The sequence below is a fragment of the Brienomyrus brachyistius genome, chromosome 4, assembly GCF_023856365.1.
Source record: "Brienomyrus brachyistius isolate T26 chromosome 4, BBRACH_0.4, whole genome shotgun sequence".
In the NCBI taxonomy this organism is placed as follows: domain Eukaryota; kingdom Metazoa; phylum Chordata; class Actinopteri; order Osteoglossiformes; family Mormyridae; genus Brienomyrus; species Brienomyrus brachyistius.
The window spans coordinates 35711151-35736541 of record NC_064536.1 but is presented as its reverse complement, the minus strand read 5'-3'; the positions used below and the strand labels follow the sequence as shown (position 1 = coordinate 35736541).

General features: G+C 49.0%; 2 protein-coding genes across 4 annotated transcripts; both read left to right on the top strand.

Moving 5' to 3' along the window:
* The first annotated feature begins 600 nt into the window (after window positions 1-600).
* On the top strand, window positions 601-8417 carry nup58 (nucleoporin 58). Of its 2 annotated transcripts, XM_049010341.1 has the most exons (13): window positions 601-989; window positions 1968-2113; window positions 2255-2287; window positions 2405-2617; window positions 2700-2892; window positions 2993-3058; window positions 3187-3361; window positions 3456-3535; window positions 3632-3750; window positions 3837-3919; window positions 4085-4286; window positions 7880-7978; window positions 8101-8417. In XM_049010341.1, the coding sequence occupies exons 1-13, from the start codon at window positions 928-930 to the stop codon at window positions 8268-8270; spliced, it is 1641 nt and encodes a 546-aa protein (XP_048866298.1). In that variant the 5' UTR covers window positions 601-927; the 3' UTR covers window positions 8271-8417. The 2 variants fall into 2 exon arrangements, with proteins under 2 accessions (XP_048866298.1, XP_048866299.1); XM_049010342.1 differs by lacking the exon at window positions 2405-2617.
* A 528-nt stretch (window positions 8418-8945) lies between these two features.
* LOC125739840 (palmitoyltransferase ZDHHC20-B-like) lies at window positions 8946-17402 on the top strand. 2 transcript variants are annotated; one of them, XM_049010344.1, is made up of 14 exons: window positions 8946-9399; window positions 10659-10685; window positions 11101-11195; window positions 11319-11439; window positions 12436-12505; window positions 12703-12735; window positions 12823-12943; window positions 13400-13435; window positions 13728-13860; window positions 13949-14075; window positions 14619-14708; window positions 14933-15030; window positions 15309-15356; window positions 15439-17402. In XM_049010344.1, exons 1-13 carry the CDS (start codon window positions 9282-9284, stop codon window positions 15350-15352), a joined length of 1113 nt encoding a protein of 370 aa, XP_048866301.1. In that variant the 5' UTR covers window positions 8946-9281; the 3' UTR covers window positions 15353-15356; window positions 15439-17402. The 2 variants fall into 2 exon arrangements, with proteins under 2 accessions (XP_048866301.1, XP_048866300.1); XM_049010343.1 differs by lacking the exon at window positions 13400-13435 and having other exon boundaries at window positions 9111-9399.
* Window positions 17403-25391: the final 7989 nt, after the last annotated feature.

Below are 25391 nucleotides of genomic sequence, written 5' to 3'. Positions count from 1 at the left end.
ATAATACCAACAAAGAAGATTCACATCCAACCCTTTCATGTTCAGAGTGCAAGCACAAGTACAGATACATTCTGTTAAGTACCTAAGATACACAAAAAATCTTCATTGCCTTGAAATCTGGCGAACGACTTATATCGATTTAACATGTACTTTCACTGCTATGTTCTTTTCGGATGTGCGTGATAATGTCATTGCTACATTTCCACGCAAAAAAGACTGACGGCATTATCATTCTGCCCTGCAATTAATGGTAAAATGATAATAACTATATCCCATATTAAGCCGTTTTTAATAAATAGACGCATGAATGACATGAATGATGAATGAATTACAATGAATGACAAAGAGGGGCAGAAGAGGAATCGATACTGCCATAGGCGTCGTTAGGTCTGATCATTCGGGACTATAGCCTAGCCCCGAGTATTTTAGTACCCCGTTGCCAATCTTCCTTCAAAAAATATCAAGCCCCAGGTAAAGCCCATGATCGCTCCTGGATACTGCGGATGACAGTTTGTTAAAGAAGTGGACATTTAATGTGTGTATTGCAGTACCAGATTCCACCGGTAGAGTGCGGTGAGATGGTCCAAGTCCTCCAGCATCCCAGCGTTCCCTGCGTACCCGGAGCTCTCTGTACAGGCGCGTAATCAAACAGCGGCGAGGACGAAGGGGTCTAAATTAAATTAAACAGCTTTAAGTTGGACTTGCCGTCATTATTTTGTTTGCTAGACGATTATCGGTGTTTAAATTGCATTTATTTGTGGTGTTTTACCGACTTGTGTCTTGATTCCGTTATAAATGCTGCGCGTGCATGCGGTCACCCGACGCGGCTACGCACTGGCAGCTTAGCGTGCTATCAGGCTAAGTCGGGCCATTAAACGTTATTTAACTTCGCACTTTATTTTATAAAGGGTTATCCCGGGCGGCGCGATGTCGGGGTTTAATTTTTCGTCTGGAACTCCCGGGGGGTTTTCATTCGGAGGTGTGACCAGGTAGGAAACTGAAAGCGAGTTATCTTTAGCAGCATAACGTATTTAAAATATCCGTGAGAATCGGTAAATAAGTTACTATACTGAAGGAATGTCTATTTCTGACAATAACATTATGACAATGACTTGAACGAACACTTAGCTTTGAGTTCTGGGGTAACGTAGTTTTGGTTGTCAGTCGGGGTGGATAGGTAGACGTGAAGTACCTGCCTTGTGTTTTAGAGGCTCGCTGGCTTCGGAGTCGGAGAACTAACACTCATCTCCGCTTTTCTGTTTTGTGCAAGTAGTTCAGGTGTCTGTAATGTTTAATAAGCAAATTAAACCATGTTAAATGGCCCACGTTACAGATTTGTGTGATACGGGTCCAGTGAAATGAGCCTGGAATAATTTCTTGTGGGTCATGTTGAAATTGCTGCCTCTGTGACACTATTTTCCAGTCTGCCAAGTATTGAATCTGTCTAGATCAGGGGTCTCTCCCTCCGGTCCTGGAGAGGTACTACCCAGTAGGCTTTCTATACGACTTGGCTTCGGGTGAGTCAGGGTGTGGCTCATAGGGATCATACTGGATAGTAGCTCTCCAGGACCAGAGTTGGAGACTCCTGATCTTGATGAAACCTTTTACAGTGTGTGGATGATGTCAGGGAGCTTTTTTAATCTTTTAAAACTTTAGAAATCATTGTATCTGCCTGATTATTTTCATTTCATTGTTGATGACTTTGTGTGGGTTTCTGTTAAGTCATCTGCTCAGGCTGTTATTCAGAAGACAAGTTGAGTTGTAGAACATCTTGAGTGCATGTGTTGTTAATGACTGTCTGGATTTTGCGTGTTTTGCCTTTCTAGGGCTGTGGGGAATATGATTGGGGGGGGGGGGGGGGGTCCTGTAGATAACAGCTTGTCTTGCTGCTCATCATGTGGGTGCAGGTGTGTATTGATTTGCCGTAGAGGGATAGTAATATAGTCTAACACTTGTTATTGTTACAGCACCACTGGGGGGAGCACAGGAGGCTTCTCACTGGGGGGGCTGGGCACTGCCACCACCAGCACCACCACATCTTCGTTGGGCCTGGGAGGGGGGCTGTTCGCACAGAAACCCACCACTGGCTTTTCCTTCGGGACCTCAGCAACAGGTATTCGTCCTTGTTTATAACTGACACCAACACCCGGACGTAAATTGACAGGCGGGGCAGGCGCTCCAATCGAGGCGTAAACTGATAGAAGCGGCAAATGTCCAATCTCAGGTATAAGCTGATACACATTCTCTGTTATAGGTACTACTGCTCCAGCCACAGGTCTTACCTTGGGTGAGTTCTCATGCTGCATAGGCTGTGCATACTGTCCTCATGCACACATTCCTTGTGCACATTGCTCTGTCCCCATCACCCCCTCACCCTCTTTCCATCTGACTTCTCCTTCTTTAGTCACCACCCCAGCTGCGGGTTTCACACTGGGCTTCAACAAACCTGCTGCCTCCGCCACACCCTTCTCCCTGACAGCCTCGTCTGCCCCTACTGGCCTGACCCTCAGCTCCGCCCTCACCTCCACAGCGCCTCAGGCCAGCTCCACAGGGGGGTTCACCCTTGGGGGCAATGCCCCTGCTTCCACCAGCTTCTTCGGTAACACAGGCAGCACTGGTGAGGTCTGCCCCTCCACAGAGAGCGTGCTTGTGTGTGTGTGCATTGTGTGATGACGGTGCTTCTGCTCTCCCCGTTGCAGGTCTGGGCCAGTCTTCTCTCACCTTGGGCTCTGCCTCGGTCTTGGGCTTGGGCTTGGGCTTGGGCTTAGGCTCACTGACATCGTCCACCTCCACCACCAGCACCACTACGGCCTCCAGCAGCATTGGTCTTGGGGGCATCGATTTTAGCGTCTCCTCTGAGAAAAGTGACAAGTCCTCTGGGGCTCAACCAGAGTAAGCAGAGCCTAGCCGCACACCAAACCACAGGGGGCACTGCCCTGCAGCACACAGAACACTGATTTCTCTGAGCTGTCCTGTTCTGCTCTTGTTTCAGGGACAGCAAGGCCCTGAAAGATGAAAACCTCCCTCCAGTCATCTGTCAGGATGTTGACAATTTCCAGTAAGTGCCACATGACAAATTCCCCCCCTCCCTGATGGCCCGCCCCTATTCTGCCCCTTCCTCCCCTCCCTGATGGCCCGCCCCTATTCTGCCCCTTCCTCCCTGATGATCTCCTGGCTCTGCTACAGGAAATTTGTAAAGGAGCAGAAGCAGTTGCAGGAGGATATCAGCCGGATGTCGTCCAAGGCCATGCTGAAGGTGCAGGACGACATCAAGAGCCTAAGGCAGCTGCTTTCTGTCAGCGGCAGTGGGCTGCAGAGGAGCGCACTAGCCATCGACAAGCTCAAGGTGGAGACGGCACAGGTACGGAGATACACTCGGACAAATACACACACAGCAAGTGCAATGCATGCATAAGGCGACATGTCTCTCTCTCTCTCTCCTGTCCCACCCCCAGGAGCTGAAGAATGCGGACATCGCCCTGCGCACACAGAAGACCCCACCAGGCCTGCAACATGAGAACACCGCCCCTTCAGAGTAAGTGTGATGGCATCCATCCTCCTTTGTGGCCACCTGATTGGCTGGCACCAGTAATATCATAACCCCCCCCCCCCCCCCCTCCACCATGAGCAGCTACTTCCGGGGCCTGGTGGAGCAGTTCGAGGTGCAGCTGCAGCAGTACCGGCAGCAGATTGAGGAACTAGAGAACCACCTGGCAGCGCAGGGCAGCGGCTCGCACATCACCCCGCAGGGTACGCCCCCTCCCCCCCCAGCTCTGGCCCGTGCTGCTCCCCCTTTACATATCCTCACTCATTTCTGCTTCTCTGTGCCTGTGCAGATCTGTCCCTAGCCATGCAGAAGCTGTACCAGACATTTGTGGCGTTGGCTGCACAACTGCAGTCAGTGCATGAGAATGTAAAGGTGAGTCTGTGGTGCTGCTAGGTCCCAAGACTGTCTGCCCATGCCTCCAAGCCCGTAATGATGCATCTTAAAGGGTCTGTGTCGAGTGTTCTGCTTCTGTGGTGTGGGGGGCGGGTTGTTGTTGTTTTGGAGGCTGAACACCTGTCTGTGTCCCCCACTCCCCAGATCCTGAAGCACCAGTACCTGGGCTACAGAAAGGCTTTCCTGGGCGACTCCACAGACGTGTTCGAGTCACGCCGCGTGGCCGGCAGGAAGTGGCAGAGCGCACCTCAGGTCACCACGGGCCCCACCCCCTTCGGCGGCGTTCCCAATGCAGCGGCTGTTGCCATGGCAGCCACGCTAACGCAGCAGCAACAGCCCGCCCCAGGTCTGACTGCATTCAAGTTATAGACTGAGCTCTGGGGTGGTAAAGGAGGGGGGACAGATAGGAGGGGCAGTAATTGATGTACAGTGCACCACAGTTTCTGAATGTGGAAGGGGCTGGACGTACGGGGTCTCCTGTTCTCTAGTGAAGGGCTCCCTGTCTTAGGCTAAGACCCGGCCGCAGTGCGCAGTAGGGCTGCTGCATTACCCTCTGCTCTCTGTCCCCCATGGTTGTCACGGTGTGAACTTCCAGGGAGGAGAGGCTAAGCCTTTAACCCACCTCGCCTCCTCTGTTGCTTGCTCAGCAGTGCGCAGTGGAGCAGGAAGCGCAGTCCAAGGCTCCTGTTCGCTTATTTCGCACCAAGGAGCTCTTCCTTAAACTGTAGCATTTAGGTGGCGCAATCTTCATGCGTGAGCCTCACTCCGCTCCCTTCCCAGCATGCTGTGGATTTGTGATGCTCAGCTGGTGTGAGTCAGGAGAGAACGTGCAACTGCGTCAGTGCCATGTACTGCAATGAAGGGGTCGGTTTGAGCAGGAGGCAGCTTGATAACCAGTAGGATGCTGGGTGGTGTTCCCCGGGAAGGGGATCCACTTCCGTGGTTCCCACCGACTGCTGCTGTGAAATATCCGGCCTCCATTTGGGGGTGTCCCTAAGCATACAGAGTGATAATAGTCTTGATGAGTGTAGCAGAATTTTGTCTGAATGAGTATCTGTGGCCTTCAAGCCAGCAGTAGGGTGCGCCAGTGGCCAATCTGGTGGACCTTTGGGGGTCCAACTCACTAATATATAATAGTGAACACCCAACCCCAACATGCCTCCCCCTTTCAGACTACTGTGTGATGGCCACATAGTAGCCATTTGGGCTTTGCCTTGCTGATATGTAACACAGGATAGCGTTACTCTCTCTCATCTCTTAAAATCATAAACATAAAGAAACATGCGGTTAACCTGCCACCTCGGCCCATAACCGGGGTCTTTCCCAGCTCCCAGGGCCACTGTGCAGGGCAGATCTTTCATGACTGCTGTGGCCTCTGATTGGTTGCCCTTCTGGTCAGATACTTCTATTTTTGTGTGCTTTCTAGTGGTTGTCGTAGTGTGGTTTGATTACAGGCTTTAAAAACTGAAGCATAAACAGTGAGTGTATGGAGTGTAGTATGTAGGCAGCCTTGGTGCTGCAGTGTCATCATTCTAATTGGCATTGGTGTGAGAGATTAATCTGTATTAATTAGGCTCCCCACTGCTAGAAACCTGCAAGCTGTCCCCACTGCACTTCAGTTTGAAGTGACCTGTTCAGGGCTTACGGTGCAATGTGTCCCTGTGCATTGGCCCAGTAAAGTTAAGTTCCCCTACATCTCATTAAGGCTCCTGAAATCAGCATCATCCCGACACACTGATCACGTTGACCTTGAGCTCCAGCCTTAAGCGTTGGCATCAAACTCGGCCACTGAGATCTCACTGTGTCCTGAGCCGCATCTGTCTCTGCTTCTTGGAATTGAAGTGACTTTTCCATTTTCTTGGTGACCACGGTGTTCACAGTCATCATCATGGAAGCACCGCAGCAATAACAATGACCCCACCTGACATCCTGCCCCCCTTTCCCTGCCTGCTGTGCCCGCTCCCTGGTGTCTGTAATGATGGCTGTTTGTATGGGTTTGTCAGAACGTTTATTACTCCTCTGAACAGAACACTATTTCATGGTGTAACTCAAGGTGCGTTGTTTTGACTGCAGTTACTGTTGTAAACCCTTGAGGGCCATTCTTGTCTGGTTCTATATTTGTAGTTTAGCTCAGTTCTGTAGCGTGTGACCCCAACCCCACAGGGGTCCATTTGCGTTCCCCTCTGGCTGGTTGCCGTGACACTCGCATCTGGGTTCCGCCGTGTTGTGGAGTATGTTCATCCTGGTGCCAAACCTGGGTTCCTGCATGTCCAGGAGACCCTATCTTAGAGTTGGAGTTCTCGTTCCTCTTTAAGGGCTACCATGTTAGGTTGGTGGAGCTCAGCCCTCGTCCTGAGAGGGCGTTTCGTGCACAGTCACCACAGCTTTTTGTGTTCACTTTTCTGCTGCTCTGGGCTCTTGGGTCCAGCCTTATTCTCGGATTTGCTCCGACACCAATACTTGATTGAGGAACTATTTCTAGAACCAGTCCTTGGTTCTAGGATGGTTCTAGAAATACTGCAGCTATAGTATGTGGACCATTGTGTCTGGATCTCAGCCAAGAGAAGGACAGGATCGCTAACCTCACACTCGCGTGTATTTTGGCCTAATCATCCCTGGTGAACATGGTTCTGGCCACAACTCCGGTTTGCAAAGAGTAGGGGGAATCAGGATGGCATCTTGTTCGTTTAGCTTTCATAGCCAGCTTTCTGAGGCAGTGGTTCTCCCTTAGATGCCTGTGATGGCTCATTGGCGTGCCTTTAAACTCTCGCCGCATGATGCTCGTAGAGACGTCCACTGCAGTGTCCTCAACACGTGTCGTGTCTCTCAGCCAGGACTCTGAAATGTGTGATTCAGTAGCAACCAGGAGTTCCCCTCCGTGATCAGCTCTGTCTCCAAATGTATGTCATGTTTCCTGTAAGTGAATTCTTGCTTTTAAATCGACAATAAATTGATGAAAAAAATCCCTTTGTCTTGGCTTTTTTTTTTTGATTGGATGGAGGAGAAAAAAAAAAAAACTAATTCCTGGTGCAACTTGATGTATCCCAAGTTGCAAAGTGTAAATTTTATTCGCTTTTATTCCAAGAATTTTACTTTTAATTGGAAGAGAGAATCAGCTAAAGGAAACATGAGATATTGAAGTAGAGAGTGAGTTTCAATTGACTGAATTTTAATGTTTCACTGTATTATAACAACACCAGGGGAGGGGGGTTGTGTGGAGAGCAGCCTGGCAGGAACACTGCGTTGAACAGAGAGGTACTGTCCTGTTCTGGTACTGCGCTGGAGAGTGTTCAGCAGAGAGGAGGGCTGCTCACAGGCTGCACTGGACAGGAGCTGCGGAGCGCTTAGAGAAACACCAGCCCAGCTGTGTAGAGTGACTCAGGAAGGGGAAGCAGCAGCAGCAGGGAAATATGAGGAGCAAAGCTCAGAGCACTGTGCTACCGATAGACACAGGTAGAAGGTGCAGTATGTTAATAGAGGTAGTGCCTGCTTCACCCTCTGTGTCCGTGGTGACCGTAACCCAAATATAGGTCTGTGGGTGTATGAGGCCACATGACAGATATGAGTTTGCATATGAAAAATGCAGCACTTTGTCATCTTAAACTGCCACTTTAAAGTATTGCATTGCACAGACACGCTGGAGCTGAGATGCCTGTGAACAGCTTGCTAATGCCGTGCTACAGGCTGCCCCGTGTGTATGTGTGTGTGTGTGTGCGCGCGCAATTGCTGTCAGGAAACGCAGAGAGTCCAGGCCAGTTGGGTAGGAGGCACAGTTCACACTCCCAGAGTTTACCCAGCAGGGAGATCCTGTCAGTAGTAGTCAGTATTGCTGTCAGTAATTCAGACACGCTCTTTATACGGCTGGTTTGCTGGGCAGGGGGTGCAGGGTGGCCTCCAGAGCCCTTATCTGACTCCCTACTCCACATCTGTCTCCCGTAGCGTTCGGTGGCGGCCCCAGCTTCGGAGGAGTCACGGCACCCGGCTCATCTTTTGCCTTCGCCTCCGCCAGCAAGCCATCCGGGGGGAGCCTGAGCGCAGGTATGACCTCACTTCCTGTTTGCTATCCACATCCTATGCACTGATACTGTGGTTTGCAATTAAGGGGGCTGAGGTGTGGCATGTCAAAGCATTTCTGACCCCGCTCGCTTCCCCCCTCCCAGGATTTGGCAGCTCCAACACCTCCGGCTTCAGCTTCAGTAATCCAGGCATCACAGCCTCAGCTGGCCTCACCTTTGGCGTCTCCAACACACCCACTGGTGGCCTCGGTGTGGGGGCACCCCTCCTGCAGCTCAAGAAGCCGCCTGCGGGCAATAAAAGGGGCAAGAGATAGAGAGCGAGGCCTCGGGGGGTGGGGGGTACATCTGCCACAGGAAGTGTTTATTTTTATATTCACCCAGCAGCCCGGGGGCAGCAGCTGCAGGAGAAAAGGGAAGGAGCAGAGAGCATTCTGTTTTTTCTGTTATTCTAGCTCATTTGATGATGTTTGTTTCGTATCGTGGTCATGATGGTATGATCCATGTTCGAGTGACACAAACAATTGTGTGTGTGTGTGTGAGAGAGAGAGAGTGTGTGTGTGGTCTGGGGTTAAGCCCGCTAATGCCTTGTTCATATGGGTGTACCTTTTTAGCCAATCACATTCTTGCTGTAGTGGTTCAGTAGTCTGTGAGCATGTGCAAACCTGTCAGCACACCTGAGCGCCAAAGACTGCCCAGCCGGCTTTAAGGGTCGGGCTTCCTCTTCTCTCTGGTCTTTAACTGTCCATCATTTTTGTTATCAAGCGGTGATTTTTTTTTTCTATACTTGTATCAGAATTTGAGTGTAAACTTGTATTTTCTGACTTTAAAGAGCATAGCAGTTTAATAATAAAAATAAAGATTAAAACTGGTCAGCGTCTGGTAGATCTTGTCGCTTCGGCTCCAGTCCAGCAGATGGCGCGGAATCTGATAATCCGCATCGTTTTTAATTAGTACAGCGCCTGTTTAACAACACAAGTGCCTGACTATTGACGCGGTGAGGCTGTAGGTAAGAACAATGTCAGGTCTGTGAGTTTTTCTTACCTAACTTCCGTTTGACAGATGAACACACTGAACACCAGGTTAGCTGTGTTAAAGAGACTAGTCGGGCTAACTAACCCCAGGGGCCATATAAAACCTTATGGTTGGTGGCTCGTCTCAGTGAAACGACCTTAAGGTGGGTGTGACTGCACTAAATCACTATAATTAATCATCTGCGGCTCTGTGGTCCTCAGAGCCGCCCCGCCCGCAGCCCCGGCCCACGCCCCGGGGAAGGGGCGGTCCGACGCCGGAGCAGCTCGCTCTTCCGCGGGCAGCGATTCGCAAAGATGGCGCCGTCTCACGTATTAAGATGCTGTCAGCGGGTCCTTGCCTGGATCCCTGTCGCCTTTATCACCATGGTGGTCTGCTGGTCCTACTACGCCTACGTGGTGGAGCTATGTGTCTGTGAGTAGCGACCCGGTCTTGGTCCCCCTCCGGTTCGGGCGGTTTCGGACTGCGCTTCGGCCGTCCACCTCTCTGTCACTGGTCACTCCGCGGAAAAAGCAGCTAGTTTTATGTCCAGAGATTTTCTCCGGTCAAACGGTTGGTTACTAACGAAGAGAAGCGGCTGTAGAGGCTGTAGACCCAGTCAGCCGACAAGTTAGCTCTGTTAGGTAATACCGGTCCTCCGGGCTCGTGTGTAGCGGCTATTCCTCGGTTCTCTCCCTTACTACTAGTTCACTGTGCCTAGTTAAGGTAGTCGGCTGTGATTTCTGTGTTACTAACTGACCAGGCTGTGCTTGATAGCTGGTTTAATCTTCTATTCCTACGTGTTGATCTGCCGGCCTCTCGCTCGTTTTAAGGCGTAAGCGCTACACCCCCCTCCGGGCTTAACTTCTCCCATCGTGTTTATATTCCCGTAAAGCCAGTAACCATTCAAAACAGTAGCTGGTATTTCCGGGTTAGGTGCGTGCCCTGATCGGGGATGTGTCATCGTGCCGGACGCCCAGCAGCTCCCAGCGAGTGCCCAGCTGAAGTCCCTCGCACACCTGTCACATTCCCGATCGCTCGTTTGGAGCGCGCCCCCCCCCCCTGGTTGGCAGGGTCGATACTGAAATGCAGCCCTGTACCCTCAGTGTTTATTCCGCGGCCGAGCGGGACGGCGGCTTGGCTGGTCTCTGAGCTGCAGCACCAGCTCCACTGGGGCTGATTTATATGTAAGAGAAGCGGCGAGTCAGCTTGGGACTCGCGCCCATTGCATTATAGCGACATTTCTAGGCACATTCGTCGGTGTATCAAGCTGCGGTGTCAGTGAGCCGAGGCCGTGATGCGGGGCAGCAGGTGCTGCCTGGGGGAGGGGACCCGCACAATGTCCCGAGTGTACGGCACCTGGGCCCGTTGGATCGGGGCCCCCTGGAGGTTCCCTCCACCATGGAACAAAGAGGCTCTGTTTGGCATAGATGTAGAAGCACTTGGTCGCATGGCTGGTGCAGACCCCATCCGTGCCAGGCTCCCCCCACCCCCACTTACTGTCAGTCAGTGGTACGCATCTCTCTGTCAGTCATCCCTCCTCTTTCTATGTTTATTGTCACATGATTGTCAGTGGGTGGAATGTTCCGGGGACTTAGGGGCTGCCACAGCCTGTGCAGGAGCATGTTAACCCCCCCCCTCTCTTTTTCTCTCTCCATCTCTCTGTTCCTTCCCCCATCCTCGGCCGGCTGCAGTCACAATCCCAAACATTGGAGAGCAAAGTAAGTGGGAGTGGGGGGGAGGGTGGAGTGGGTGTTATTATTGTGATATTTAAAAGCCAGCCTCCTGTGGAGAATGGAAGAGTCTGGCGCAGCCATTGGGTTTGGTGTTAAATTAAAAATGAACCCTTTACAACCAAAACAGACATCCATGCACTAACCTCCGGCATGACATTGGGCCATCTGTAACTGTGTGAGGTTCTCAATGCCCATTCCCTCTAGCAGAACCCCATGTTGACCCCGCCTTGCCCTACCTCCCTCATTTCGGGATTACTCCTGCTCATGGGGGATGGAGCCTGTCATCTTTATACGTTCATACATTTATTTGTTTAGTTAGTCCACTGGCTTGAATCTGATTTGCATGATCCAACGTGCTGTGGGTTCGAGTTGTGACCTTCAACATCCTCTTATCTTGCAGTCATCTACCTGACTGTGTTCCACTTCTCCTTCTTCATGTTTGTGTGGTCCTACTGGAAGACCATCTTCACCAGGCCGTCTAGCCCAACCAAAGAGGTACCGGCATACAACTGGGGTGTGTCTCCAGAACTGCCAAAACTAATAACAGGCTGGAGCTTTGGTTTATTTCAGTGTGTATGTTTACTCTGTAACTCTCTCTCTATCCCTGTCTTCATACAGTTCAGTCTCTCCAAAGTGGATAAGGAGCAGTATGAGAGAGCAGAGCGGCCTGAGACTCAGCAGGAAATTCTGAAGAGAGCAGCCAGAGAACTTCCCATCTACACCCGCACTGGCAGCGGAGGTCAGTGTGTGAACCCCTCCCCCAATTTACACCCGCACTGGCAGTGGAGGTCAGTGTGTAAACCCCTCCCCCAATCTACATCCGCACTGGCAGCAGAGGTCAGTGTGTAACCCCCACTCACCCACTCTACACCCGCACTGGCAGTGGAGGTCAGTGTGTTAACCCCCCCCCCAATGTACACCCGCACTGGCAGCGGAGGTCAGTGTGTAAACCCCTCCCCCAATGTACACCCGCACTGGCAGCGGAGGTCGGTGTGTAAACCCCTCCCCCAATGTACACCCGCACTGGCAGCGGAGATCAGTGTGTAACCCCCACTCACCCAATGTACACCCGCACTGGCAGCGGAGATCAGTGTGTAACCCCCACTCACCCAATGTACACCCGCACTGGCAGCGGAGGTCAGTGTGTAAACCCCTCCCCCAATGTACACCCGCACTGGCAGCGGAGGTCGGTGTGTAAACCCCTCCCCCAATGTACACCCGCACTGGCAGCGGAGGTCAGTGTGTAACCCCCACTCACCCAATGTACACCCGCACTGGCAGCGGAGGTCAGTGTGTAACCCCCACTCACCCAATGTACACCCGCACTGGCAGCGGAGGTCAGTGTGTAACTCCCACTCACCCAATGTACACCCGCACTGGCAGCGGAGGTCAGTGTGTAAACCCCCCCCCAATGTACACCCGCACTGGCAGCGGAGGTCAGTGTGTAAACCCCCCCCCCCCCCCCCAATGTACACCCGCACTGGCAGCGGAGGTCGGTATGTAACCCCCACTCACCCAATTTACACCCGCACTGGCAGCGGAGGTCAGTGTGTAAACCCCTCCCCCAATCTACACCCGCACTGGCAGCGGAGGTCAGTGTGTAAACCCCTCCCCCAATCTACACCCACACTGGCAACGGAGGTCAGTGTGTAACCCCCCCCCCCCCCCCCCCACACACACACACACACACACACACCCTGCCACCAGAGGTCAGTACGTCCCCCTCGTCTTTCAGGAATCCGCTACTGTGACCGGTGCCAGGTGATCAAACCGGACAGGTGTCACCACTGCTCTGCCTGTGACATGTGAGTCTCCTAGCAGGTGTTCTCTGCATGGTTTTTGCATGTTCTATGCATGACATTCTTTCAGTACAAATCTTTTTTCTGCTCCAGATTTATTAGTATGAAATATGTAAACGCATCAGTAATTTGGCACCTGTAATTCGTTGCATTGTTGTGGAATGTTATCCGCGGATGCTGATGTGAGAATCCCCTCCCCCCAGGTGCGTGCTGAAGATGGACCATCATTGTCCCTGGTACGTCTCCGTTCCTCCTCTTTGCTCAGAGGTTCACCAGCCGCTGTGCCAGTTCCAATCCAATGATTGATGCGTTTTACCCCCCAGGGTCAATAACTGTGTGGGTTTCTCCAACTACAAGTTCTTCATCCTTTTCCTGGCCTATGCACTCGTGTACTGCCTCTTCATCGCCGCCACTGTGCTGCAGTATTTCATTAAGTTCTGGACGGTGAGTACCCCCCCGACCCCCACCCCCACGTGCACTCTTCTGCTTCCTGTAGCACAGGCTCTGCACTTCCTATTGGCCTGCATCAGCTCTTTGCTCTCCTTTCTTTTGTCAAGCGGCCTCCCCGACCCTAACCCTTCCTCTGACCCCCGACGCCATCCCTCTGCATGCCTGTCTATTTGCTCCTGTCTCCTGATTGGCTGTATTTTTCCCACACACACACATACACCAGCGCAGACCCATAAGATATAAATAAGCACGTTACGCAGAGCCCTCAGCCTGAGTGCAGTCATGGTGTGATGAGCCCATACCTCACTTCCTGTCTGTTTGCTGCTCTCTTGCTGATCCTACCCCACTGTCCCCCATCTTGCCCTGTGCAACATATAACACTGTGTGAAACCCACGCACACACACACTCTCTCTCTGTATAACACACTCTTCTCTCTGCCCAACGCTAAGCTCTGTCGGAGGAAATCCTCGGAACACTGCCCCAAGGTAATGACCACTGTCCATGTCCTTGCTGTGTGGTTCTGCATTATCACCCGTTTATGAAACCATCACTATACCTGTTCTGCTCTGCTGCTTCTGTTCAGATCCGTTTGGAAGCCGCGTCCTGCATGTCTGGACCGGTCAGCTGACTCCATTGTGCAACTTTGCCCCCCCTGGGCTTCCCTTCAGTTTGTCTGTTCCCTTTAAGTGCTGGCTGCAGTGTGACCATGTGAGACAGAAGCCCCGCCCCATGTGTCCCATGTTTACGCCCCCCTCATCTCCATCTGTGTCCCCTCAGAATGAGCTACCTGACACTCACGCCAAGTTCCACGTCCTCTTCCTCTTCTTCGTGGCGGCCATGTTCTTCATCAGCATCCTGTCACTCTTCAGCTATCACCTCTGGCTGGTGGGGAAGAACCGCTCCACTATAGGTAACCTGTGGCCTTCCCGTCCGGTCCGGTCCAGCCTGCCTGGCGTTGGTCCCCAGACTGGCCTTTCCTGACCACCTCCTCTCCACAGAGGCCTTCCGTGCTCCCGTCTTCAGCAACGGGCCCGATAAGAACGGTTTTTCTCTGGGCTTCAGAAAGAATGTGACTCAGGTGTTTGGAGACCAGGGCAGGTTATGGCTCCTGCCCTTCTTCACCAGGTGAGGGTGCTGTTCTGTATCAGGCCGGTCCTATTCAGGATGGCACAGTGCAGGTTGATCATTTTAAGCCAACTTGCTGCGCAGTTTTATGCGTAAAGCATTGCATGTAATGTGTTGCAAACTGATATTGCTAAGAATTAACCAGGCTAGCATTGGATTTCATGATTAGTCAGATTATTTGTCGGATTTAAGGTAGTCTGGGCTAATCATAAGTGAACGAAATAAAGGCCATTTAAATACCTTAAATCCGACAAATTGTCTGGCTAAACAAGAAATCTTAATTTTTCGATACGGTTCCCTGGTATTGCTAAATGGTTTCCGACTTCTTGTACTGGAACGCGTTTAATTTGTGTGTGACGTCCTTCCCAGTTCTGAGTTCTGACCTCAGCGGTAAATGGAACACAACATGATTTGGGGTAGCATGACGCATTGGCAGTCGGATGTGAGAGCTCCGCTCTGCCCCCTGTGGTTTTGAAGGGTTTCTGCAGTTTTCCTGCAGGTGAATCCAGCATCACGGTTTCTCTCTCTTCTGGTCCCGCTCAGTTTGGGAGATGGCTACACGTTCCCAACCCGCTTGGTGACAGCCGACCCAGAGCAGGCCACAGCCGTCCTTCACACCAGTGCCAATCCAGGGTAAGTTGCCTCCCTCTTACTTACTAGACTGGTCAGACTACCTGCAGCTCTCATCACAGTTAAATGCCTGTATTTATGTATGGCACACTGAAAATCTCACAATCTCTGCATGTTGTAATGCCCTCTGTTAACAGCAGGGGGAGTGCTGGGACCAGACTGCACAGGAAAATGTCAGTTATCTAAAAGATGTGTCCATGTGTGTGTCTTCCTGCATCTCCGCATAGATGTGACGATGTCATCCACACCTTTAATGAATCGCAGAACCAGCTCCTCGACAACCACTGCAATGAGAACCACTTGGAGCCCAACGGGGTCAAAACGGGTAAGAGCCTGGCCAGTTGCAGCAGAGTCTAGCTCGTTCCTCAGGCCAAAGGCAATGCGCCTTGCTCTTCTGGCCAATCACAGCAGAGCATAGCTCATTACCCCAGCCAATGGCAGTGTAGCTCACTGGAGCACACTAGCTGTATTGTTTGGCCCTGCAGTGGGCTAATAATGGCCTTCAGTGAGTCAGTGTCATTTAAGGCTCTCCAGTACTGCTAAAGGCCTACCTTCCTTTATCCAGCTACCGCTGATGCTTATTTCACCTTTGTCCTTTTCTAGGTGGCAATGAGTCCATCACAGTGTCTTTGGAGAAGGAGTTGTAACCAGGTGAGCTGCTGGTTAAGCCGCTTAATTTTACTTTCTGTGTAATTCTCTCAGTATTAACCAGCTCCCTCGTACCCTTCCACAGGGCTGGATGGAGCGGGGAGGGCATCTTGCCCATACAAAGGGTGGGAACCTGCCAAGGCGCACAGCCGTCCAATCAGATGCCTTAACTGTGTTTGGGTGGATACTTGTCGCCATGGGAACACCTACCAGGAAATGGGCGGGCCCGCTGGTCCCCTGTGCCCCTCCTCCATCAGGCACTCATGAATTTACATTGTTTCTTACTAAAGGAGGACCAAGGATTTTAAAACATTTATTTTAACCAATTTTTCTGTGCATTTTAGTGTAACATGGCTTTTGATGTAACATGCTTTAATTTCAAAGCAAAAGAGACTGTCCTTTTCCCCCCGAGAAGCTGGAGGGGGGGTGTCTGCAAGCTGAACAGTGAATGGCTTAAAGGAGGGGTGTAGCAGGGTGATGTACAGGTATCCTCCTATTGGCTAATCGATCTGTTAATGGATGCCCTGCATTTACTGTAAGAAGGTCCGCCGGACTGTAGGGGGAAGTGTGGAGCTCCTCTGCACAGCACCGTCCTGTTTGAAGAGCCCAAGGCGGATGGAGTTCAAGCTGCTCCCTGGTCAGTGAATCACTCGAATGAGGAATCAGTATGGGCACCCAGAGCTGCCATCTTGACAGGTCACTGTGGAAATGCATTGTAGGTGGGGACTTAATAAGCTCAACCCGCGCTGCCACAGACCAGTGCCATGGACACCTGCTTATTGCCTCGATTGCCCATGATTCGTTGTTCCATTGTTTTTAATTAGGATTTTTAAGTGCATCTGAAGCACCGTCCCAGCCAGCGCCTGCCATGCCTCATACAGAACTGTGGGTACGCATCTCTGTTTACACACTAAAGCAGATTGCGGACAGGCACCGTCCACCCTACAGGCTGCTTGCTCAAGAGCGCCCCTTACTGAAGGAGGTTCTGTATGCTTTACAGAGGCGAGGTTATGTTTACATTCATTCAGATGCTGCTTGTCTCGTCAGTCTGGCTTCTCTGGTTAATAAGCCAATGCCCTCTCCCACACTCTGCTGTGATTGACCCGTCCTCAGCTTACATGCGTGTAAACTGCTGCTGATTGGTCCAGAACAGTGTGATCCATCACTGCGTTGTTGGACTTGGGCACCCACTCAAAATGGCCCAGTGAACATGTACACATTTTCTCAATGCTCCTCCAGCGCAGAGCTTTGCCACGGTGATGATCAGGGCCTTTTCTGTCAAAGATATTTGACCCTTTGGAGTGTAATGCGCTCTATGGTCAACAGGGGGAGACGGTTGCCTTTCTTGTCCCCCTCAAGTCAGTCTGTGGTGATGGTCTCGCATGCTTCGTGTTCTCTCTGGGCTAATGGCAGTAGGTTCAGCCCCCAAGCGGTATTCAAGGTTAAGGAATGGTAATTCTCTAAAGAGCTGGTGTGTGTGGCGAATCAGTGTAAAAATAAACGTATTTGCAGGTTAGTGTTCGGTATTAGCACTCACTGTGCGTTTTTGGTGACCTTTATCCTGCTTCGGCTATTTCATGTCCAGGAAGGAAATCTGCTGTGATTGTTTGCTGCCTTGTGTGAGAATGCTCCATGCCCTCAGCGGTGCCCCACCCCCAAGAATGACTCGCGCCCAGCGCAGGTGACTCTCCGATGGACAATCCTGTCTCGCCAGCCCTACAGGAGCGCTCTGCGTGCTTGAGTGCGCCGTCACGCATGACTTCTGCTGGGCGTAATCGACCCTTTAGGCTGGAAAGTGTTTTTCCCCCTTTGGTGATTTTTCTGTCTGGGATTGTCCCTCGCAAGGCTCTGCGTTGCGTAACAGCTGAGTGATGCAGGGTATCGTGCCATAGCGCCAAAGTCGCTCCGCAGATGATGTCTGTAAACCCCCCCCCCACTACGCTGACTGGGTCCCGCTTCGCATGTATGGTGTAATATCTTTGTATCCCAGTTAAAATGCAAATTACCTTTTTAATGTGCTGTTTCTCAATACACAGTGCTGTCATCAAACCCTGTCTGCCTGTCCTGTGTCTCTCTTACGGTAACTGAGGAACAGCTGGGCCTCTCCGTTGCAATGCGAAAGCTTCTGGCACATTCGTATGTTTTGTGAGTTTTTAAGTATTTATTTATTGGTCTTTTCGTGGCTGCGTCTAATCAGGGACATAGACCGACACTCTGAATGCACTGGGGGAGGGACCTACTCCTGCTTAACACTGGAGAGGAGGATGCAGCCCCAGTTCACACAGCCCAGCAGCTCTGAGTCCCAGGAACGAGCTACTCCTGCACGCACATATGGGGTTGAGGCCATCTGCAGGAGGTGGCAGTCATGGTTGCCATCTAATTTATTCCATCTGGCCCTGAGGTTTGTTTTTTATGGTGGTTAAATTAGAAGCATAAAAGAAGACCCCTAAAAAGGAGGAAGGAATGCCAAAACTGAGCGATCTGATTGGAGGAATAGTGCACCCCTCCCCTCAGCCGAGCTCCCTTCTTGGGCCCACAAAATGCTGCTCAGCTTCGGCGAATTTTGTGTCCATTTTGCCATTGAGGGACTCTGTGCTGGTCCAAGGTCAATGTGACTGATCTAATGATTAATTATTCAGTATAAGGACAGAACGTGAGCAGGGCAGGACTCTGTAACCTCACTGAGTAAACAGACCGTGACCCGTAACACCCCTCCATTCTGCCAGGAGGCTGTTTACCCCCCCATCTCAGGGCCAGTCCTACCCATGATGTCATCCTGGCTCAGGGTGATGTGTGGGTTTCAGGGCGGGGGTGGAGGCTGATGGCCTCAGTGTCAGTGTCCCTGCCGGCAGGGTCACTGGGGGAACGGCCTACCAATCGTGACTTTGGAGAGCACAGCAGTGGGCATGGTCTGCCACATGTAAACGTGGACACGTCAAGACAGGCAGGAGTTGGGCAGATTCTAAGAGCTATTATAATCCCCTTTCCGTAGGTACAGTGAAATAGGAGGCTTGGTTACCTTGCTGGGAAGCTACAGAGCATAGGAACCGAGGTAAAGAAGAGCTGCACAGATAACCAAGATAGAGAGCCTAGGGCACAAGTAGCGAGGAAAAAGGAGAGCCTAGGGCACAAGTAGCGAGGAAAAAGGAGAGCCTAGGGCACAGGTAGCGAGAAAAAGCATAACCGCACAGGTACCGAGATAAAGGAGAGCTGCCCAGGGCACAGGTAGCGAGAAAAAGGAGAGCCACACAGACCCACAGCACAGGTGCTGAAGCAAAGCATGTCTCATTACCTGCACAGCATACTCGCACACACTGCTGCCTGCAGCTGTACACCAGTGTGCTCTTGCCAGTGAAACTTATTTTTGTGTAAAATTTCATGTTTTTTTTTTTTTGGGGGGGGGGGGGGGGGTTCACAACGTCTGCAACAGCAATGTATGGAGTTGAGCAAGGCTATATGTTTTTTACTTAAATCAAGATTTTCCTTCACAATTTCTGAGCAATATACAACTGTGGAAAAAATTAAAAGACCATATATTTTTAAACAAATCTGCTTTTTTAAATGCTAGTTTAATTGTGGTTCTGCAGGCAGAAAACTAGCAGTACACAAGAATAAGGTGAAGCAGGAGACACTGGGAATGACCAGAAACCAGCCAGGCGGAGGGCAGAAGTGGCTTTCTAATGCCAGAGATGAGCGTTAACTTATCCGACAGTTTCTCATGAATCGTAGGATGTCAAGTGACCTTCAGAAGGAATGGAGAACATTAAATGCAGGTGTGAAGTGCACTGGTAGGACAGTTCATATCAGGCTCCTAGAAGCAGGACATAAGTCCCATAAAGCAAGGAAGAAGCCCTTCATTAATGAGAAACAGGGAAGAGCCAGGCTGCAGTTTGCAAAATACAAACATATCATTCATAGACGAATCCCCATAAATTGAGAATTGAGTGAAACAAAAAATCTTGCTGAGCTCTCCTAATTTTTCCCAGAGCTGTATATCACTCTTCCTTTATTATTATTATTGTTGTTGTTATTATTTATGCATTATATATTGTCATGAGGAAGATGAACAAACAATATGTAGAAATTTGTCTACATACCGCAATTGAACTTTGAACTTTATCCATATTCTAACTTAGCATATTCGACTGCCAACGGACATGACATCCCACAGTACCTGCCAACACCTGGCCCTTTCACCTGCATATATACATGCATATATACATACACACATTCGTACACATACACACCTGTATCATATCACACTGACACACATACACGCCTGTATCATATCACACTGACACACATTCACATATACACACCTGTATCATATTACACTGACACACATACACACCTGTATCATATCACACTGACACACACTCACACATACACGCCTGTATCATCACACTGACACACATACACACCTGTATCATATCACACTGACACACTCACACATACACACCTGTATCATATCACACTGACACACATACACACCTGTATCATATCACACTGACACATACTCACACATACACGCCTGTATCATATCACACTGACACACATACAGGCCTGTATCATATCACACTAACACACATGCACGCCTGTATCATATCACACTGACACACATGCACACCTGTATCATATCACACTGACACACATACACGCCTGTATCATATCACACTGACACACATACACACCTGTATCATATCACACTGACACACATACACGCCTGTATCATATCACACTGACACACACTCACATATACACACCTGTATCATATCACACTGACACATATACACACCTGTATCATATCACACTGACACACATACACACCTGTATCATATCACACTGACACACACTCACACATACACGCCTGTATCATATCACACTGACACACACTCACATATACACACCTGTATCATATCACACTGACACACATACACACCTGTATCATATCACACACGCCCACACACTCACACATGCACGCCTGTATCATATCACACTGACACACATACACACCTGTATCATATCACACTGACACACATACACGCCTGTATCATATCACACTGACACACATACAGGCCTGTATCATATCACACTAACACACATACACGCCTGTATCATATCACACTGACACACATACACACCTGTATCATATCACACTGACACACATACATGCCTGTATCATCACACTGACACACACTCACATATACACACCTGTATCATATCACACTGACACACATACACACCTGTATCATATCACACTGACACACACTCACACATACACGCCTGTATCATATCACACTGACACACATACAGGCCTGTGTCATATCACACTGAAACACACTCACATATACACACCTGTATCATATCACACTGACACACACTCACACATGCACGCCTGTATCATATCACACTGACACACATACACACCTGTATCATATCACACTGACACACACTCACACATGCACGCCTGTATCATATCACACTGACACACATACACACCTGTATCATATCACACTGACACACATACACACCTGTATCATATCACACTGACACACACTCACACATACACGCCTGTATCATATCACACTAACACACATACAGGCCTGTATCATATCACACTGACACACATACACACCTGTATCATATCACACTGACACACATACACGCCTGTATCATATCACACACGCCCACACACTTGGCATATTGCATAGGGTGGGGCGCAGGCATGACAGGGTAGGGAGCTGGACAGGACCTGGTCGAGAGTGAAATCAGACACCAGGGGGGTATTTTCCATACGTCTCTTAAATCATCGGAGATCAGATGCTTCATCCTGAATGAGTTAATGCCAGTGAGACTCATCCGGGATAAGTCGGTTTTTCAAACGCAGCTGTGTAGTATATTAATCTAGCTGGATCCATTCATCCGAGATGACTGCGCGCGCCCACGCTGCTTGAAAAGCCCATATATATCGAGTTTAGAAAACTTGATCAGCAAGTCTTTGATAGGCTGCAACAAAATGATTAAAGAAATGGCGCACCTTTTCACAGAAGCGGAGCAAGACATCGTATTTTAGTAGGATATGAAGAATTTCAAGAACTAATATGCACAAGGGGTAACACGACAGAAGCAGCCCAAACCAGAAAAGGCGGCTGGCAAAAAGTGGCCGACAAATTAAACGCGAAAGTAGTGTTCACTGTACTTACTGAATGCAGCGTTTCATGTCCTACATTATATGTCAGATTAATTATAATTTAATACAGTAAAATCCAGTTATAACGGACTTCAAGGGACCTGGCAAAACAGTCCGTTATATCCAGTTGCTGTATGCCCAGAATACAACTACAGAACACCATTTACTCATGCCACACCCCAGCAGACACACTTGTGGTATCGATTATTATATTGTACATGTAGTAATACAATTTCACCTGACCAGATGCGTGACACTAAACAATCCCGACTTGGTATCTGCGCTGGATATCACCGGCACGCCACGCACCTTGTAGGCGGAGTCTGCATGTCCGTCATAGCGAACAAAACTACAGTTAAAAGCGGCCCTTGGGAACAAATTGTTTGTTCATTAGGCCACTTAAAAAAAAATTGGTTCTCGTCCCCGCCCGACCCGCCGAAATGCCTCCGATCCGATTTTTTTTTTTTTATTATTTCGTAAAAATCGCATGGAAAATGCACAAGAATGACGAAATTTGAATTTCCCGCGCATTCCACATCGACGATTGATCCACATTGTGTAATCCTAGTCTTGGAATGGTTTCGTGAACCTAAATTTGTCTCTACCTGAGATGGGCTGGTGCAAAGATTTAAATCTGGGGAAGTGATGTGGTACATGTTCTTAAGTACTTGTTTGTAGAGTTGCATTTCCTTGTTCAACCATTCAGGTTCCTGTATTTTGTAAATTCTTCGTGTTTTAACATGTTTTAATACACTTTCTTTCTAGATATATATTTTAAAATCTTGGTTGTTCATTTAGAATGGAAATGATAAACAGAATATTGGTTTCAAACAGTATCATTTTTATATTCACAAATGAAACATCAGCATAAAGTATCCAAATCCATAGTTGGGAAGGCATTTATGAGATACACATGGATCAAGGAATTTACATTCTTGTATTTTCTTACATTTAATATATTTGAAACGCAACAAACTGGAAGAACTGAGGAGGCGTACTAAGTAGGTCTGCTCTCTTCGGTATGTATTTTCAAATATGTATTTTCTTACATATTTGAAAGTCCAAACAGTCAATCAAAATTTGTAAAAAAAAAAATAATAAATTTTTTTAAAAATCCCTCCCGCCCGACCCACCCCCTCCAAAAAAAAGGACGAGAACCATTTTTTTTTTTTAAGTGGCCTTATAAGCGAAATTCCGTTGTATGCGAGTCCGCTATATCCGATGCTTTTTATGCATTTTCTTAAAGGCGCACGGCCAGGACCGTCAGACGTCGTCTGTTATAGACGATATTCCGTTATAAGCGAGTCCACTATAACGGGATTTTACTGTATGTCATAATTCCAGATCAAACATAAGGGCCAATGAAAACATGGGACCAGGTTAAAGTGAAGTACAAGAATATACTTTAAACTGGTAAATACTGGTATATGACTATGTCAAGAATTGTTGACATAAAAAATCATATATATATATATATATATATATATATATATATATATACACACACATACATATATATATATATGTATGTGTGTGTGTGTATATATATATATATATATATATATGATTTTTTTATGTCAACAATTCTTGACATAGTCATATACCAGTATTTACCAGTTTAAAGTATATTCTTATACTATATATATATATATATATACGCACACACTGCTAAAAAAAAATTAAGGAACACTTTGAAAACACATCATATATCAATGGGGAAAAAATCATGCTGATGTTGACTGGGTAACCTACAGAAGGCTGAATTCAAAGACACCCTGAAAATCAAAGTGAAAAATGATGCGGCAGGCTAGTCCATTACAGTAACTCAGAATCATACTCAGTAGTTTGTTTGCCCCCCACGTGGTTGTATGCATACCTGACAATGTCAGGGCATGGTCCTAATAAGACCACAGATGGTATCCTGGGGGATCTCCTCTCAGATCTTGACCAGGGTATCACTGAGCTTCTGGACAGTCTGAGGTGCAACCTGGTGGCGTCGGATGGACGAAGCATAATTTCCCATATGTCATGCCCGGCTCGTACGCTCCTCGTGTGTGCCACGCCCCCTGATTACCCACGTGTGCTTCCCTTATCGTCCCCAGCTGTCTCCGATTATTTTGATCAGTCTTGTCCATTTAAGTCCTAGTCTTGCTTGTATCCCTTGCTTGCTCCTTGGCCGCCTGCCCGCACGATCGCCGCAAGGTTCTGCGAAAATTGTGACACCAGAGGTGTTCTAATTGATTTAGGTCAGGCGAGCGTGGGGGGCAGTCAATGGTATCAATTCCTTCATCCTCCAGGAACTGCCTACATGCTCTTGCCACATGAGGCTAGGCATTCTGGTGCACCAGAAGGAACCCAGGACCCACTGCACCAGCATAGGGTCTGACAATGGGTTCAAGGATTTCATCCTGATACCTAATGGCAGTCAAGGTGCCGTTGTCTAGCCTGTAGAGGTCTGTTCGTCCCTCCATGGATAAGCCTCCCCAGACCATCAATGACCCACCACCAAACCGGTCATGCTGAACAATGCTGCAGGCAGCATAACGTTCCCCATGGCTTCTCCAGACCCTTTCACGTCTGTCACATGTGCTCAGGGTGAACCTGCTCTCATCTGTGAAAAGCACAGGGTGCCCGTGGCAGACCTGCAAATTCTGGTATTCTATGGCAAATGCCAGTCGAGCTCCATGGTACTGGGCAGTGAGCACAGGGCCCACTAGAGGACTTTGGGCCCTCAAGCCACCCTCATGAACAATCAGAAGCCATCCAAACAATCAGAAACATTCACACCAGTGGCCTGCTGGAGGTCATTTTGTAAGGCTCCAGCAGTGTTCATCCTGTTTCTCCTTGCACAAAGGAGCAGATACCGGTCCTGTTGATGGGTTAAGGACCTTCTACGGCCCTGTCCAGCTCTCCTTGAGTATCTGCCTGTCTCCTGGAATCTCCTCCATGCACTTGAGACTGTGCTGGGAGACACAGCAAACCTTCTGGCAATGGCACGTATTGATGCACCATCCTGGAGGAGTTGGACTACCTATGCAACCTCTGTAGGTTCCAGGTATCACCTCATGCTACCAGTAGTGACACTGACCATCACCAAATGCAAAACTAGTGAAAAAACCATCAGAAAAGATGAGGAGGGAAAATTGCCAGTGGCCTCCACCTGTTAAACCATTCCTGTTTTGGGGGTCGTCTCATTGTTGCCCCTCTAGTTCACCTGTTGATAATTTCATTAACACCAAAGCAGCTGAAACTGATTAACAACCCCCTCCGCTACCTCACTGACCAGATCAATATCCCAGAAGTTTAATAAACTTGATCCTATACTCTATTGATCCTATAAAATTTTTTGAGCAGTGTATATATGTATGTGTGTGTGTATGTATGTATATATATATATATACACACACAAACACTTAAATATAGGTTTATATACTTCGCCTAATTTGACTTTGAATATAAGGCACTAATAAGTCTTTGAGGTACAATATTCCCCCTCGGCTAAAGCGGTATCTTAGGAAAATAATTTCTCCGGGAGCAATAAAGGATCTTGCCGATCGCACAAAACCCTCTCTGTATGAAATTCTCTTCTTATAATTTGTGCACTGATATCAATTGGTCACTCATTCATGAATGGTGAGGCTGTGGCTGATTGGACACTGGTTAAGTGTGTGAGCTAATCCTTTTTTACGTAGAACAAACCTGCTCCGAGCAGGTTTGAGGATTTGGATGTGCTGCTATGACAACACATCCAGCAAAAGTTTCGAAAAACCGACAGATCCAGGATCATGCTAAATTGTCAACAATTGCATCCGGCTAAACGAGTAATATACGTACAAGAAATACCCCTC